The sequence below is a fragment of the Melanotaenia boesemani genome, chromosome 11 (assembly GCF_017639745.1).
Source record: "Melanotaenia boesemani isolate fMelBoe1 chromosome 11, fMelBoe1.pri, whole genome shotgun sequence".
NCBI lineage: Eukaryota > Metazoa > Chordata > Actinopteri > Atheriniformes > Melanotaeniidae > Melanotaenia > Melanotaenia boesemani.
This window is the reverse complement of record NC_055692.1, coordinates 3,337,997-3,355,682: the sequence shown is the minus strand read 5'-3', so window position 1 is coordinate 3,355,682 and position 17,686 is coordinate 3,337,997. Positions and strand designations below refer to the sequence as shown.

Below are 17,686 nucleotides of genomic sequence, written 5' to 3'. Positions count from 1 at the left end.
GACCTTAAATTGGGAAATCATTTCTTTTTAAAACTGGTTTGTGCTTGAAGGGATTTAGAGAAAAGATGAAGTAGATTCATGTTTCTGACACAAAACAGGATTTTAAAGAGATTTAGGTTTGGGATTGTTTGGGTTTAAGGTTTAAACGCTGATGATAGAAACATCATTTTGCATTTGGCCTTTTCAAAAACTCACAACTGACTGAATGTGGAGTCATTTAAAACTTTAAAGCTAATAGAAAAAATTAACTACACTAAGTAAATACAATAAATAAGATTAAATAAAAATAAATAGACCACACAAAGAAAATAATTTGTGGACGGTGGGAAGCAGCAGTGGGACAGTTTGCTATTCTGGGAGTGAAATCGATTCTTGTTATGTGGTGAAGGGATTTCGTAGAAGGCGTTAAATTCGTATCTACTGTTCGTGGAGTTGAGACTACCGTCCCTGCTCGAGTTCTTTATTTAAGTTATGAGACTGAATTGAGCTACGGTATGAATTTTGAGTTCTTTTGTTTATATGACTTATGACCCGTTGTGGGACACTTTTTGTTGTATTGCTGAGATTTTATTTGGATTATTATAGTTGGACGTGGATGTTGGAACCCATTTTGGATTGTATGTATTTTATTTGTGTTAAATGGTGGAAGTTTTTAGGAACTCCTGATGAGCGTCAGCTTGGTTTACCTGTAGGAAGTCCTGTGTTTCTGTAGCAGCTGGTTGTCTGGCGTTAGGCTGGATTCAAGGTCGTTGCTTCTGTCTGTGTCTCTTCCTTCTTTCAATTTTCCGTTTTTCTTCTTTTCACTGATCATTTTGTCCGTCCCCTCCGGTCAGGTCCAGCAAGATTACAAGAATTCCATAATTCAAGTTAAATCAATAAGATATAAAACATAATAAAAAATTAGATTATCAAGAGGAGCCTTATTCCCACAAAGCTCCCCTTGGCAAAGCTACCATGCTGGACAGGACACAAAGTGTGTGTGTCCGTAGTTATGCAGCCAATATTTTGTATGTTTTGTTTTTTTTCTACATCTTTTCCTCTAACAGATTTATTTTTCCAATGAAAGTGTACAGATCAAAGGTCACATTAAAGGCTGGAAAAGTTTGGAAATGTTTGATTCTTTTATCTCCTCTGTATAAACGGAGAGTTTCATAGCAAACTTGGTCTAAATAAAAGAAATCTGGTGTCACTGAAAAACCTCCACTTTGTGGACTATTCAGCGTCTCCTGTACGTTTTCTTCCGACTGGGCCTGTTTGAGAGAAAAGCACCGCATGCAGAGTCAGTCAGAAACTTTATTCAGTACAGTCTTTATTTACACAATCTGAACCAGTTTATTCCTCCGTTGTCGGCAGAAGATCTTCACTCTTGAACCAAATGGCCTCACTGGTCTGGCTGCTGATGATCGCTCGCTCAATGAAGGGTCCTGACAGCAGGAGAGAAGAAGAAGAAAGAGCCTGATCAGACGGCAGATTCACCTGTGGTTGCTGAAGCCTGAAAAGGCAGAATGGGAGGAAGCCGACGCAGCTCCCAGTTTGGGTTCAGAAAGACAAAACATGATGTAGTTTATGGTTAGAGGATCCTGAACCATCCCCGAGTTGGTTTTGTCCACATCATTCATGAAGCAAGTGTTCTGCTAGCACCTGATAAACAGATAAGAAGCTTTAACAGGATTCAGTTTCAACGTTTGTCTGAGAAAAACATCCCAAGCTGTAATTTAGAGCTGAAAAGCTCATCAGTTTACACACTAATTACTTCAGTTTTAAAGAGATAAAACGGAGACCAGGCCGAGTGTCAGAATCACTGATTTAGCTTCTCGACACGGTGCAAAAAACTCAACAAAAACCCTGTAAAACTGCATCCAGAGCCTCGTTCAGACCAGGAGTCCAGACCTGGAGTCCAGACCTGGAGTCCAGACCAGGAGTCCAGACCTGGAGTCCAGACCTGGAGTCCAGACCAGGAGTCCAGACCTGGAGTCTAGACCAGGAGTCTAGACCAGGAGTCCAGACCTGGAGTCCAGACCTGGAGTCTAGACCAGGAGTCCAGACCAGGAGTCCAGACCAGGAGTCCAGACAAGGAGTCCAGACCTGGAGTCTAGACCAGGAGTCCAGACCAGGAGTCCAGACCAGGAGTCCAGACCTGGAGTCCAGACCTGGAGTCTAGGCCTGGAGTCCAGACCAGGAGTCCAGACCTGGAGTCTAGACCTGGAGTCTAGACCTGGAGTCCAGACCAGGAGTCCAGACCTGGAGTCCAGACCTGGAGTCTAGACCTGGAGTCCAGACCAGGAGTCCAGACCTGGAGTCTAGACCTGGAGTCCAGACCTGGAGTCCAGACCAGGAGTCCAGACCTGGAGTCTAGACCTGGAGTCTAGACCAGGAGTCCAGACCAGGAGTCCAGACCAGGAGTCCAGACCTGGAGTCCAGACCTGGAGTCCAGACCTGGAGTCTAGACCTGGAGTCCAGACCAGGAGTCCAGACCTGGAGTCTAGACCAGGAGTCCAGACCAGGAGTCCAGACCAGGAGTCCAGACCTGGAGTCCAGACCTGGAGTCCAGACCTGGAGTCTAGACCTGGAGTCCAGACCAGGAGTCCAGACCTGGAGTCCAGACCTGGAGTCCAGACCTGGAGTCCAGACCTGGAGTCTAGACCTGGAGTCCAGACCAGGAGTCCAGACCTGGAGTCTAGACCAGGAGTCCAGACCTGGAGTCCAGACCTGGAGTCTAGACCTGGAGTCCCATCACTGGCTCACATACAGCTGGGTGCTTTGACATCAATGATTTATTACAGTATTATCCTCAAATGCAGCAGTTTCACTGACAGAAAAACTGCTGCAGCAGATTAAAACAGACAATTACAATTTAATGAGGGACTGTTGAATGAAAAGATATATGTTCTGATCAGGGTGTGATGGTGCTGGTCCTCTCCAGCCACCTCTGATGTTTATGTGGTAGCACAGTGACACCCGACTCCAGCGTCCATCTTTTTTACGTTTATCTGAGGATGTGGAGGCAGCTGATCTTAGTTTCACTCATTCTTGGTCCTCCAAACATGTTTGCAGCTAACTGCTCAACAACTTTCTCACCAGCATGTTTCGCTTCCCTGTTCCCTTTCTCACCTCCACCTGTTCTACTGGTGTCATCAAACCAGCCAATCACATGGCAGCATGTAGCCATGGAGACGTGGTGTCAACGACTTGCTTAATTTCAAACTGAGCCTCAGAATGAGGAAGAAAAGGGATTTAAAAGACTTTGAACGTGGCATGGTTGTTGGTCTGAGTGTTTACTGGGATTTTCACACACAACCATCTCCAGGGTTTCCAGAGATGGTCTGAAGAGAAAATATCCAGACCAGCAGTTGTCTGGACCAGGATGCAGCAGAAGACACACCGGGTGCCTCCTGCCAGCTAAGAACAGGAAACTGAGGCTACAATTCACACACACTCACCAACACTGGACAATAGAAGATGGAGAAAAGTTGCTGGTCTGATGAGTCTCCATTTCAGCTCCACATTCAGATGCTAGACTCAGAATCTGCTGGAAACATCATGAAAACATGGATCCACACGTTGGATCGCTTACTGGCATTGTTACTAGGTACTAGTAGCCAGTGAGTGTATTTAGAGATGTCCACTAAGATCTCCCTAAACTAATGTTTCAGGAATGGGGGTACATGCACCCTTTGGGGTACTTGGAAACCCTCCAGGAGGTACAGGTTAGTGAATAATAATAATCATAATAATCATCTCGTATCAGTAAATAGAAAAATAGGTTTATAAACTAGTTTATAAGTTAATAACTAGTAGCTGCTAAAGTTTTGGAAGAACATCTTGTTTACAAGACGACTAAAAAAGTGAATCAAACTCCACAGCCACCAGATCTCAGTCCAGTAGAGCAGCTTTGGGATGTGGTGGAACGGGAGATTCTCATCATGGATGCAGCCGACAAACCTGCAGCAACTGTGTGATGCTGTCATGTTAATATGGAGAAAACCTCTGAGGAAGGTTTCCACCACCTGCTTCATCTATTACACCGGGAATGAAGGCAGTTCTGGAGGAAAGAAGGGGGTCTGACCCGGTACTGGAAGGAGGTCCTGATAAAGTGGACGGTGAGTTTATTTCAGGTCACTGAAGAAATTCATTATGAATAACCAGAACTCAGGATCACACAAAAGGGACTAAAAGTTGTTAGAAACTTAGTTCAGAACTTAAAGAAGCTGAGTTTACACTCTATAAATCTGTCTTATCAGAGCAAACAATCCCCTTAAAACGTGTTGTAGCACAATTCTTCATATCTGAAATAAAACTGTCAACGATCTCCAGCTTCTAACATCAGGCGGATGTAATGGGAGTTGTGGGAAAAAAAGGGGAATGATGTGTTTAGAAAAGTTATTTAACATACAGAGCGAGTGTTTGTGGAAAACGGTGCCAGTCATGCTGAGCTTCGGTTTGCTTCTGATAACAGCTTCTATCTCTCTTCTGCTCCGTCTTCACTTTCTATTTGAAGATATGCGAATTCCCTGCAGTCTTTCATTTCTCTTACATGTTTACTTTTAACTCCCAAATCCTTGTCTCAGCATCATGCTTCCTGTTGTCAGCATCCTGTGCTCGTGTCATTAATAATTCCCACAGCGCTCAGGTTTTTCCTTTCTTTCCGCTCACCCACACATCACATTTACATACTATTATCTGTTTCTTTCATCTGTGAGGCTCCCTCTAGTTTCTGCCATCACCCTGCGTCCAAATGACTATTAAAAGACATGAATGTAAATACAGAAGCTAAATCCAGTTAGCAGGACGTGTTCCATCCTCAGATGCTTGGCTTCTGGCTGCAGAGTTAATTAAATTCTCCTCGCGAGCCTGTTACTGCTGTGTAACGTTAGCTGGCATTAACTCAAAGACTTGGTCTGTGCTGACAGAGCTCAGGAAACCCCGGGTGGTCCGACCCGACACGCTCGGTGATGAGGATGCAGCCACTGAATGAGACATTTCACACAAACGCTGTGAGGGGACGTTTCTGCAGCTGAGTGTTAACGTTTCCACGGTGAGAGGAAGAGTCCCGGCAGGATCTTCATCAGGATGAAGCATCTGCTCTGACTGGTCCTCAGACCAAACCTGTTTACTGACCTGGACAAGAAAATGTCCTTTGAGTTTATTTATTTGTTTAAACAACTAAAAAAATGTCGTAATAAATCCAAATAAACAACCACTACCAGGTTTAATTTTAAAAAAGGGATGCACCAGTACCGGTACTGGACCGATTCTACGTACACATGTATTTATAAAAGTGTCCCGATGCTACAGAACCCGATACTAACTGTAAAAAAACCAGTGCTGTCAAAATTAGCATGATAATGCAAAGATTAATCTGTGGAATTAACAGGTTCATTGTTTTCATGGATTAATAACACACTTATTACTCATGCTATTTCAAAACCTGATTGTCCCTGAGGGAAATTCTTCCCTGGATCATTAACTGCAGAGCATAAAACAGTCCAGGGCGTCCTCAGCGGGCTGCCGTGACTGCAGGCATCAGGCTCAACGCCAGCCTTCCTGCACCGTGATGTCCCTCCACCAGGAACAGCTTCTTGTCCTCTGCCACCCGTCTTTTCAACAGAAGACAGTAAACATGGGACACACACACTCTGCTGTTGGTGCAACGACCGCTTATTTATCTTCTCTTATTTATTTCACTCACTATCATTTGATCTCCGGTGTTTTATTGCTGACCTGCATCAGTGCATCTCTGATGACTGTATCTGGGCCCTGAGGGCAGCGAGGTGAGGTATTCATGCAGAAACTGGAGGCTACAGCTCCTGATGCAGGTTTGATTCCCGGCTTACGGCCTGTGCTGCAGGTCACCCCTCCCTCCCTCTCTGACCCGCTTCCCTGTCAAACAACCGTCTAAATGAGCCATGTAGAGCAGAAAAAACTGCAAAATGGGAACATAAATGTTATTTTCTTGTAAGACCTTTATGCACCGATTAAACACGTCCCTGGAAAAAAAAAAACAGAACTCAGGGGAGGAAAAGAAACATGAAATCTGGAAACATATGAAAACAGATTTCATTGGACATTTGATCAGGATGAAACTCAAGAATTCAGAATGAACTGGAAAACACACTTTCGTCCTACATTTCATGGCTTGGGGACAATCAGATGAAATGATCTGAATAAAAACAAACTTACTCCACACAGGAAACCCAGGACCTGCGTCCACCTGCATCCAGCCTGATTCTAAACTATGAAATCCTCCGTGAAGGAGTTTCTAACAGCAGCTTGAAGGAGAGGCATCTTTTTTCTAAGCTATGCTTTTATTTGTTTTTGTTAGGACTGTCAGCTGCTTTGTAGCTAAACTTTTCCTCGTTGTCTGAATCAATCTGTGATAAAAATCACTAGACATGCGTTTTCTTCGTAAATAGATGTGAGAACAGAGATGAGCTGCAGCTGGTGGAGGAGAAGCTGAGTAAGAGGTGAACGTACCCATGTCAGCTGGTCGGTGGGAACAGACGTCAGTCACGAGGGTCTGCAGGTTGGCAAAGATGTGCTCACTGGGCATGTCCAGCTACACGGCAGAGAGAACGCAGGAAATTACATTTTATTTTACACCTTTTACTCAAATGTTATTTCCCTTTTTATCATCGTGCTTCAGTAAACATGTTGGTTTATATGTTGGAGTCCATTAATGAGCATGACCCACAGAATAAAGTAAAATGCTTCCATCCTGCACAACGTGTTCATGTTTGTGTCATTTACAGGATATTTTGCACTGGTGTACCACCCACCCATCCATCCATCCATCCATCCACCCACCCACCCACCCACCCATCCATCCATCCATCCATCCATCCATCCATCCACCCATCCACCCATCCATCAGCAGCTTAAGCAGAGAAACCCAGACTTCCATCTCCCCAGCCACTTCTTCCAGCTCATCCTGGGGGATACCGAGGCGTTACCAGGCCAGTCGAGAGATGTAGTCTGTCTACGTGACCTGGGTCTTCCCCGGGGCCTCCTCCCAGTCGGGTATGCCCAGAACACCTCACCAGAGAAGCATCCAGGAGGCATCCTGACCAGATGCCTGAGCCACCTCATCTGGCTCCTCTCCATGTGGAGGAGCTGCACTTCTACTCTGATCTCCTCCTGGATGACCGAGCTTCTCATACCATCTCTAAGGGAGAGTCCAGACACTCTGAGGAGAAAACTCATTTCAGCCGCTTGTATTCATGATCTGGTTCTTTCGGTCTCTACCTACAGCTGGTGACCATAGGTGAGGCTGGGAACGTAGATGAACCAGTAAATCCAGAGCTTCTCCTTTCAGCTCAGCTCCATGTTCACCAGGACCTGCAGAGTCTGCATCAATGCAGCACTGATCCTCCTGTAGACCTCCAGCTCCCTCAGTCCTGAACATGACAAAGAGATACTGGAGCTCCTCCACTGGGCACAGGACCTCATTCCAGACCCAGAGAGAACACTCCATCCTTTTCTGATTGAGGACCGTGGTCTTGGACTTGGAGGTGCTGATTCTCATCCCAACCACTTCACACTCGGCTGCAAATCGCTCCAACGAGAGCTGAAGATCAACAGAACCACAACATCTGAGCAGAGACTCTATACTGACTGAAACCAAATTCCTTCAACACCTCGACTGTGCCTGGAAATTCTGTCCATCAAAGTTATGAACAGAATCGGTGCAGCCTTGGAAGAGTCCAGCCTCACCAGAAACTAATCCGACTTACTGCCGGCAGCAAATCTGAGTCTGTTTTTTCATTTTAATGTTTCCTGTTCAGATTTCACAGTGAAATTTAGAGAGAAGTTTATAAACAAACCAGCAGCAGGAAGCCACAAGAATTATAGTTTATTCTCAGTCTGGTGCTTCCCCAGAGCCAGACGCAGCTTTCTTTTTCCTCGGGGGCGGCAGCATTGAATTTCTTCTGGCCGTGTAGCCACTGCTGAACTTCTGGGCGAGACTTGAGCCCCGGCAGACGGGCCTGCAAAGGTCAAAGTGCATTCAACTCTCATCTAGTTTTCATTTGGCTCGTATCGCCGCACCGGAAGTGTTTCCAGGAGGGCGGTGGGAATGTTGCTGCATGTGGAAAACTCTTAAACTAGTGGAGATTAAAGATGGAAACCACATATGAGCAAATTCCAGGATATTCCACGTTTTACTTTATTTTGTTTTTTAACATTATTATTATTGTTTTGATCTCTGGTAGTTGTTGCTCGTTGTCGTAAAATAGAAAATGTTATGTAGTATTTTACCACAGTAAGTCATTATTTTTGTGTTTAAAAAAACTGACATCAAAAGCTAAATTATTTGCCATTTTCAGGGTTAAAATTGTGCTTTTTTCCCCCCAAAATGTGATATTACGCTGGCTGAGATGTAAATGTTAAAGCTTAATTAGACCCTGTGTTTACAGAAGTCACGCAGCAGCTTGTTATGACGTACTGTGGCTATCTGGGTCCTGACGTAGCAGTCACTCTCCACCAGGTACTCGTGACCCGTTTTAAACATCTCCAGCGTCTTGGGAATGTTGGTGCTGACTGTGCCTGCAGACACAGAAAATAACCCACCAGCCCTCCTGTCATCCACTCAGGAATAAATTACACTTCAGACATTCTGCTGTCGCAGTTAGAGAAGAATGAAATGATCAACATGATGACTGTTAATGAACAGAATGATTCCCAACCCAGTTTAACCATTAGGCTTGGAGCTGTCAGGAAGTAAAGGGTGTGGAGGTGTTTGAAGCCTCAGCTTACCCCTCTTGCTCTTCGGGAACTTCTTTCTCAGCTTGTTTTTCAGAGATAAGAGCTTCGGCAGGATGTCGGGGACGGCTACGTAGAAGTCAGCTGAAATCTCATCGTCCAAGATCTGGAAATGAATTCAGTTCACACGCCATCAAGTCCTGTTCGTTAATGGTTTTAACTGCTTCTGTGATTCTGATCAATAAAATCGAATGAACTGAAAATGAATGAAAAGTCTGTCAGTTTAGAGGAACGTGTAAACAAAGACTGATCCATCAACATCCATCATCCACTATCAAGTCCACCTGTTCAAAAACAGAATTAAAAGTTTAGTCTCCCAGTAAGACCAGTAGAAACTCCTCCATGCATCCATCTCCAGTAGCCTGGATTACTGTACTGGTCTTTAACAGGACTTCTTAAAAAGAGCTCGTCCAGATGCTGCTGCTGGAGTTTTAACCAGGACTAAAGCCCCGTTTCCACCAACGGGTGTGGGTCAGATCGGGGCAGGTGTCGCACCTTAATATCCGACCCTACTAACTTTACCGGGACCCTTCCGTTGGGGACCAACCTAACTGATCCGACCACTTACCAGTGGAACAAACACAGTGGAGCAAACACAGCGGAACAAACACAGTGGAGCAAACACAGTGGAGATAAAACTTTCACCAAACGCAGACATTTTTAAATCCAGGTTAGAATCCAGGATTTCTTTTCCTTTGCACCAATCGGGGGTTAAACCGGAACCCGAACCTGAACTTTGTGTGTGTGTCTGTGTGTGTGTGTGGTCATTTCAGACTGTACATGATCACCGCTCACAGTTCTCCTCCACCCTGATGTGCTAAGGCAGGTGCACGCTCATGCAGGTGAGCACACTCCCACTAGAAGACAGACACAGAGCATGTGTATAAAAATACGTAGCATAAATCTCGGGTTAAACCAGGTTTACCCTCCACCCCAGCAACAAAACTGAGGTACCGACGTTACAGCTGCAGGCCGGAGATCCGGCATGGTGTGGGAAGACTTTAAGTCCTGATCTACACGGTTAACTTATCTAGACTGTAACTTTTAATCACAATTTAATTGTGTTATTTTATATGATTTTATTATGATCCTAATATTGTTCTGTTTCTCTTCACGTTTTTTTTTTACTTTTAAATGCTTCTTCTGCCCCCGCTGTAATGCTTTAAATGTTTTATGGAAAGCACTTTGAATTGTCTTGTACATGAAATGTGTGTAAATAAACTTGTCGTGACAGGACAAACCTGCAGCAGCTGTGTGATGCTGTCATGTCAATATGGAGCAAAACCTCTGAGGAAGGTTTCCACCACCTGCTTCCGTCTATCACACCAAGAATTCAGGCAGTTCTGGAGGAAAAAGGGGTCCAGCTGGTACCAGAAGGTGGTCCTGATAAAGTTACTGGTAGTATAAAACGTACCACCATCAGCTGAAGTCAAATATAAATGTGTGCGACCGCTGTGTGTGTATAAATAAAACTAAACCCAATTCTCACCATCTGTTAATACACCCCCCCCCCCCCCCCCCCCCGAAAAATATGTTGATTCCAGCACTCCTGATCTCACTGAGACCAACTTACAGGCTGAATGAGCTCCACCCCCCCTGCAAACACTGCTCCGCTCTCCTGGGCAACTTTGGCTTGATTAGGATCCTGCAGAGAAAAACAAGGAAGTTTACTTCACTTTACTTTGATGTGGGTGTGTCAAAGTCATTCATTCAGGTTGTTGGCATGAACATCGCAGCTACAACCCCCACCCCGTGTCACCTGACAGGAATATTAATCACAGCTGGTGACAGGATGCTGCTTCTGCACTCACACAAAATTAAAACAATTCATCATCAACAGCCGACAGGAAGTTACCTCAGTGAAAACTAAAACTTTGTTCATCTCCATCTTGAACGGGTGGGGTAAATGCACCGTGCTGACGAAGGGGCTGACGGTTTTCTACGAGGAAAGAAAAAAATTATCATTTACTGTCGTTATGAATGCTCCGTGTGCTGCAGGAAGATAAAAGATCAGTCACAGAGAGCAAGCCCAGATTATCAAGTATAAAATTTATCCCACCAACGTCTCTCTGGAGCCTTCAAGCTGTACAGGAAGGTTAGTTCTGTGAGCCGCCTGCAGTTCTGTGATGTGGAAACAAACTGCTGAGGGTTTTTATTCCTCTGTGTCATGCCGTTTTTAACTGATCAACAGAAAGCTGATCGAGTTTCAAAGATTGATGCCCTTCCTGCTTCTCTCAGAGTAGCGGAGGCGAGGTGTTACAGAAAGTTAGCTGGCGGCTAAAACGCATCTCTGACTGGCAGGTTATCGGCCCTCTGTAGACGTAGTAGGTCCAGTAGAAGCAGTCAAAGGTAGGGATGTCACACTTACTTCATCTTACAATTAATTGCAGTATGAAACCCAGTAGATTCCTCAGTGTCATAACTTCATAACACACATAAAGTCTGACCCACAACAATCAGCGCGACTTGCAGCTGGAACGAAAACAAAGTTATTCTAGATATAAAATGTCTCATCCTGACACAGTCCTCTAAACGCAGGGCTGGGAAACGGTCCGGATCTTCATAATAAGGATTAAATGGTTTTTAGTGGATTCTCTTCAGAGCTGTCAAAGTACCTACATGCCCAAAATCAGATCGATAACAGCAATTTCAGATTTTTCAATATGGCATGAGTTCAAACAAGAGGAGAGTCCTCCACAGGCACCCACGCCACAGGCACCCACACCCCAGGCACCCACGCCACAGGCACCCACGCCACAGGCACCCACGCCACAGGCTCCCACACCCCAGGCACCCACGCCACATGCTCCCACGCCACAGGCACCCAAGCCACAGGCACCCACGCCAAAGGTTCCTACGCCACAGGCACCCACGCCACAGGTTCCTACGCCACAGGCTCCCAAGCCACAGGCACCCACGCCACAGGCTCCTACGCTACAGGCTCCTACGCCACAGGCACCCACGCCACAGGCTCCTACGCTACAGGCACCCACGCCACAGGTTCCTACGCCACAGGCTCCTACGCCACAGGCACCCACGCCCCAGGCTCCTACGCCACAGGCACCCACGCCACAGGCTCCTACGCTACAGGCACCCACGCCCCAGGCACCCACGCCACAGGTTCCTACGCCACAGGCACCCACGCCCCAGGCTCCTACGCCACAGGCACCCACGCCACAGGCACCCACGCCACAGGTTCCTACGCCACAGGTTCCTACGCCACAGGTTCCTACGCCACAGGCACCCACGCCACAGGTTCCTACGCCACAGGCACCCACGCCCCAGGCTCCTACGCCACAGGCTCCTACGCCACAGGCACCCACGCCACAGGCACCCACGCCACAGGTTCCTACGCCACAGGCTCCGACGCCACAGGCACCCACACCCCAGGCTCCTACGCCACAGGCTCCTACGCCACAGGCTCCTACACCACAGGCACCCACGCCACAGGCTCCTACGCCACAGGCACCCACGCCACAGGCTCCTATGCCACAGGCTCCTACGCCACAGGCACCCACGCCACAGGCTCCCACGCCACAGGCACCTATGCCACAGGCTCCTACGCCACAGGCACCCACGCCACAGGCTCCTACGCCACAGGCACCCACGCCCCAGGCTCCTAAGCCACAGGTTCCTACGCCACAGGCTCCTACACCACAGGCACCCACGCCACAGGCTCCTACGCCACAGGCACCCACGCCACAGGCTCCTACGCCACAGGCACCCACGCCACAGGCTCCCACGCCACAGGCACCCACGCCACAGGCTCCTATGCCACAGGCTCCTACGCCACAGGCACCCACGCCACAGGCTCCCACGCCACAGGCACCCACGCCCCAGGCTCCCACGCCACAGGCACCCACGCCACAGGCTCCTACGCCACAGGCACCCACGCCACAGGGTCCCACGCCACAGGCTCCCACGCCACAGGCACCCACGCCACAGGCACCCACGCCACAGGCTCCCACGCCACAGGCACCCACGCCACAGGTTCCTACTCCACAGGCACCCACGCCCCAGGCTCCTACGCCACAGGCACCCACGCCACAGGCTCCTACGCTACAGGCACCCACGCCACAGTCTCCCACGCCACAGGTTCCTACGCCACAGGCACCCACGCCCCAGGTTCCTACACCACAGGCACCCACGCCCCAGGCACCCACGCCACAGGTTCCTACGCCACAGGCACCCACGCCCCAGGCTCCTATGCCACAGGCACCCACGCCACAGGCTCCCACGCCACAGGTTCCTACGCCACAGGCACCCACGCCCCAGGCTCCTACGCCACAGGCACCCACGCCACAGGTTCCTACGCCACAGGCTCCCACGCCACAGGCTCCCACGCCACAGGCACCCACGCCCCAGGCTCCTACACCACAGGCACCCACGCCACAGGCACCCACGCCACAGGCTCCTACGCCACAGGCACCCACGCCACAGGCACCTACGCCACAGGCACCCACGCCACAGGCTCCTATGCCACAGGCACCCACGCCACAGGCACCCACGCCCCAGGCACCCACGCCCCAGGCTCCTACGCCACAGGCACCCACGCCACAGGCTCCCACGCCCCAGGCACCCACGCCACAGGCACCCACGCCACAGGTTCCTACGCCACAGGCTCCCACGCCACAGGCACCCACGCCACAGGTTCCTACGCCACAGGCTCCCACGCCACAGGCACCTACGCCACAGGTTCCTACGCCACAGGCACCCACGCCACAGGCACCCACGCCACAGGCACCCACGCCACAGGCTCCTATGCCACAGGCACCCACGCCACAGGCTCCCACGCCACAGGCACCCACGCCCCAGGCTCCTACGCCACAGGCACCCACGCCACAGGCTCCCACGCCCCAGGCACCCACGCCACAGGCTCCCACGCCCCAGGCACCCACGCCCCAGGCACCCACGCCACAGGTTCCTACGCCACAGGCTCCCACGCCACAGGCACCTACGCCACAGGTTCCTACGCCACAGGCACCCACGCCACAGGCACCCACGCCACAGGCACCCACGCCACAGGTTCCTACGGGTTGTTTTTATCTTCTCATTGTGTAAGATTAACGCCGTTAGATACTTCACTCTATATCTCACTGGGACTGACATCATCTGCACGTTCATTTCTCTCTGCATGCACTTCGTTATGTTTTCACCTGAAAAGTTGTTCCATAAAAACATTAACAATAAATAAATAAATAATAATAATAATCCCATCCCATGTATTTTCTTACCTTCTTCTCCAGCTTCATGTCCAGCTTCAGATCAACATATACGGGCTGATTGAGGGGGGTGAAATCCAGCGCCTGGAATTTCTTCAGCATGTTGACGGCGTCGGCTGCGCCGTGGACGGTCCGGGGATAGTACCGCTTAATGTACACGTCATCCACAGGCACCCACGCCGTCAACCCAATAGGCTTGTGCCTGTCTTTATCATCAATGACCCTCTTCTCTTTCTTCACCTCCTTCTGTGCATCTTCTTTTTTTTTGTTTTTTTTTAGCGCCCTGACAATCAATAGAAGTGACGTTAAGCTGAGTCATGTTTAAGTCAGCAGGTTCATTTTAAACACATTAACATTTATCAGCCACACAGTGAACGAAACATGTTGGTGTGGACTTGATGTGCACAACATTTAGCAAGGCGAAGTTTAAAAACACCTCGAAAGCTGGAAAATGATGAATTTTACTTTGACTTACTTTACGGCTGCGAAGGTCCTGACTGGTGTGTTTCTGGGTGCAGTTTGCAGCACACCTGTGCAGGTGGGCCCGCCGGTGATCAGCAGCTGCCTCTGGCATCCTGCTAAAACTGGACAAATGGGGAGAAAAAAGTGCCATGTGAACTATGTTTGCATTAACAACATGAAATATCACAGAGTGTCAGTAATTCGGGGGGCAGTGCCACAGGGATCAATATGTTGTCCAGCTTGTCCGTGAACGTTCGATCAGGTTGAGATGAAGAGGAAATCCTGCTATATGGAGATGACAGTCATCTACCAGGGCTCTACAGAGAACTTTTTTTCTTGGTCACACTCCTAACGTTTCTCAAGTCCAGGTGTCGAACTTTGACTTCTGTGTGTTCTGTGTTCACTCCCGTCTCAGGGAAGAATGACAGCGTGAAAAAAGCCCATTTAAGGCGGGAAAGGATGCGTTCTCTCTTCTGATTGGCTCTGATCAGCAGTTGTTGGTTTGAAACTACGAGTGGTGAACATTAGGGATCTAGTACGATGAAGAACGACACAGCTGGAATTCGACAATAAAAATGGAATCAGTTGTAAAAGGTGAAATATGAGTGTGTGATCTGGTCTCTGAGCTGAATGAAGAAGAAGAGGAAGACGAGAGTAAAACGTATTAATTAGCTGCAGCCTCCCGTCTGTGTGACACCACCTGCACTGATGGGGATCAAGCCTCCCCCAGAAGTTCAGTGGTGGCTGATAGCCCGACAGTAACACTAAGGTTAGGAAATGCTACCCTAAGTGGCTCCAGAAAAGTTTAAAGAGTTGCATCCGTTTGTGGTGAAGCTTTAGGCTGAGAATATACTGGCTGTGTCAGCAGAAAACCAGAAGTCTCCTTCAGTCACCCCGTATGTTTGAGCTGCACCTGGAGGCTGTCCTGGAGAAGATCCTTGGAAGGAAAAATGATCCTTGTCACAAAGCTACTGACAGGAGAGGCTGCTGCAGACGTGCATGACAAAAGAAAGAATGTTTATGGCTGGTTGAGCAGTCATGAATCCAGCATTCTTTGTAGGTTTTATTAATATCATCACATTATCTGAGATGTGAACTTTAGGAAGATTTAGAACAGGGATCTCCAGCTCCGGTCCTCGTAAGCTACTGTCCTGCAGGTTTTGGATTCTACCCTGATGCAACACACCTGACTCAAATCACTGGGTCATTAACAGGCTTGTGCAGAGGTGTGTTGTAGTAGGAGACATCTAGAACCTGCAGGACAGTAGCTCACGAGGACCGGAGTTGGGGATCCCTGATTTAGAAGGACTCCACTGAATGAAACGTGTCATCAGGACATTAAAAAGTTTAACTTTTTCCTGTCCTGAATCACAGCATTTCTGGCTGCGAACCTGGAGGAAATACTGACCTGTAAATGTAGAAAAACCATCTTTTCAATATCGTATTTCAGAAGTAGATGCTTCAAATAATTACAGTAATCTGATTACTCCCAGATATCTGATGTTGATGGTCATGTAAACGGGCTCAGTGTTTTAGAAAAATAGTGAGAATGTCTTTAATGTTGAAGAGTACCTGGTGTTGTTACATAAATATCTGGGAATAAGTCAACATCTGATCTAAACAGGCTGTTGTGAGTTGAATCCATTCAGGAAATGAGAGGGGATACCCCGCCGTGGCCATTCTGTAAGAAAATATCTGTAAACAATGCATTCCACTACAAAGTGTAACCAAAGACGTTTTCCTAATGTTCATATTAATGGTCAAATAATTAATAATGTGGAGGAAATCAAACATTTAGATGTGAAATTGGATCCAACTCTAGGATTTAAAAAGCACATAAAGAAAATTAGAATAAAATATATTCTAGTTGTTCTTAGAAATATCAGAAGTTCAGTAACTGCCACGTATTTTCACACATTAATTGCTGCATAATAAAATCAAACCTTGAATGTAGTGAACAGAAAGCCATGACAGCATTGTCAATTTATTTTAGTCTCCAAACATAAAATGCTAGAGAACATAATGTTGTACAAAGCAGTCTGTTTATTTTTGTTTTTTAATAATTCATGACCTCACGCCTCCACTGTTGAAGTTATTTGTGCAACTTCGTTCTGAACAAATGACAATGGAGTAAAAATGAATTCTGATGAACCAGTGCTGTCAACAGTAATGCAAGCCGTTAATAAATCTATGACAGGAAATGAAATCATGTTGAAGGGTTATAAATCAAGTTTCTATAGTTATGAGTTTTATTTAAGTGGAATATTGTTTGCCTAATTGCAGTTGTACTCTTGTAATTTAACTATATTTATGTTTGCCTGCCCTGGGACTGCAAATGGAAATAAGCTGGTGACTAAATCTGGTACAGTGTATATTTCTATAACATTAATTTCTGCCCATGGTTCCCGAGATATGAAGAGACATAAACATAAATAAACAAAGTGTTAGTTTAGTTTGCTAACATTTTATCCACAAAATCTCACTCATTTGTGTTAAAGTCTTCCAAGCACCACCGTTTGGTTTGAGTTTATCTTCCAAACTGAACAAGTAGCCCAACTAAAGCAGAACACCTGCAGTGTTTCTTATATTTAACACAAAAGTTTAAATTTAACTGCCGAGATATGCCTGTGTGTTAATGAGCTACCGATATATATACTGAAATATATTTACCACAAAAAGTGACTCAGTTATTTATGAACTCGTAAAATGACTCATTTTAGCTAAGCTTTCTAATGAGGTTAGCTAACGGAAACCGGTCCGGCTATCGGACTCATTTTTAAATGGACATGAAAACAGACAGAAAACAAAAGAACAAACTCACACTTCAAAATCGGTTACTTGTCATAAATAAAAAACACGGTTAACACTTTATTAGCTGACCTTTCCACGCAGTCCGTGTGCAGGTTGCCATGTCTGGGAATTTCGCAACTTGTCCGTGCGTAAACAACAGCGGCTAAACAGAAGTTCCGCCCGAGCAGCTCGTCTTCTTGCTTATTTAAGGTTGGTAGACAATGAATATACGCATTACCGCCGCCAACTGATATAATTTTAATAATTTTATCAAGAGAAAAACCTGATAGTAAATTAATAGCATGCTGAATTTTAAGCATACTTGCCTTTTTTTGTTTGTTTTGTTGTTTTTAAAAGAAAAACACAAAGTATTGTCCCGTTACACATGTATAAATGTTTATATTAAACATTTATGTTATTTTGTTTCATGTTCTTTTTAAAGAAAGAAGAAAGAA

At 46.9% G+C, this 17,686-nt stretch overlaps 1 protein-coding gene across 1 annotated transcript; it reads right to left on the bottom strand.

The window, feature by feature from the left end:
• Positions 1–1,279: 1,279 nt before the first annotated feature.
• Positions 1,280–17,445, bottom strand: mrpl1 (mitochondrial ribosomal protein L1). The gene is made up of 9 exons (XM_041998944.1): positions 17,322–17,445; positions 14,455–14,563; positions 13,992–14,262; positions 10,613–10,696; positions 10,331–10,402; positions 8,752–8,863; positions 8,441–8,541; positions 6,475–6,556; positions 1,280–1,424 (listed from the first exon to the last, which is right to left on the bottom strand). The coding sequence occupies exons 1-9, from the start codon at positions 17,350–17,352 to the stop codon at positions 1,333–1,335; spliced, it is 954 nt and encodes a 317-aa protein (XP_041854878.1). The 5' UTR covers positions 17,353–17,445; the 3' UTR covers positions 1,280–1,332.
• Positions 17,446–17,686: the final 241 nt, after the last annotated feature.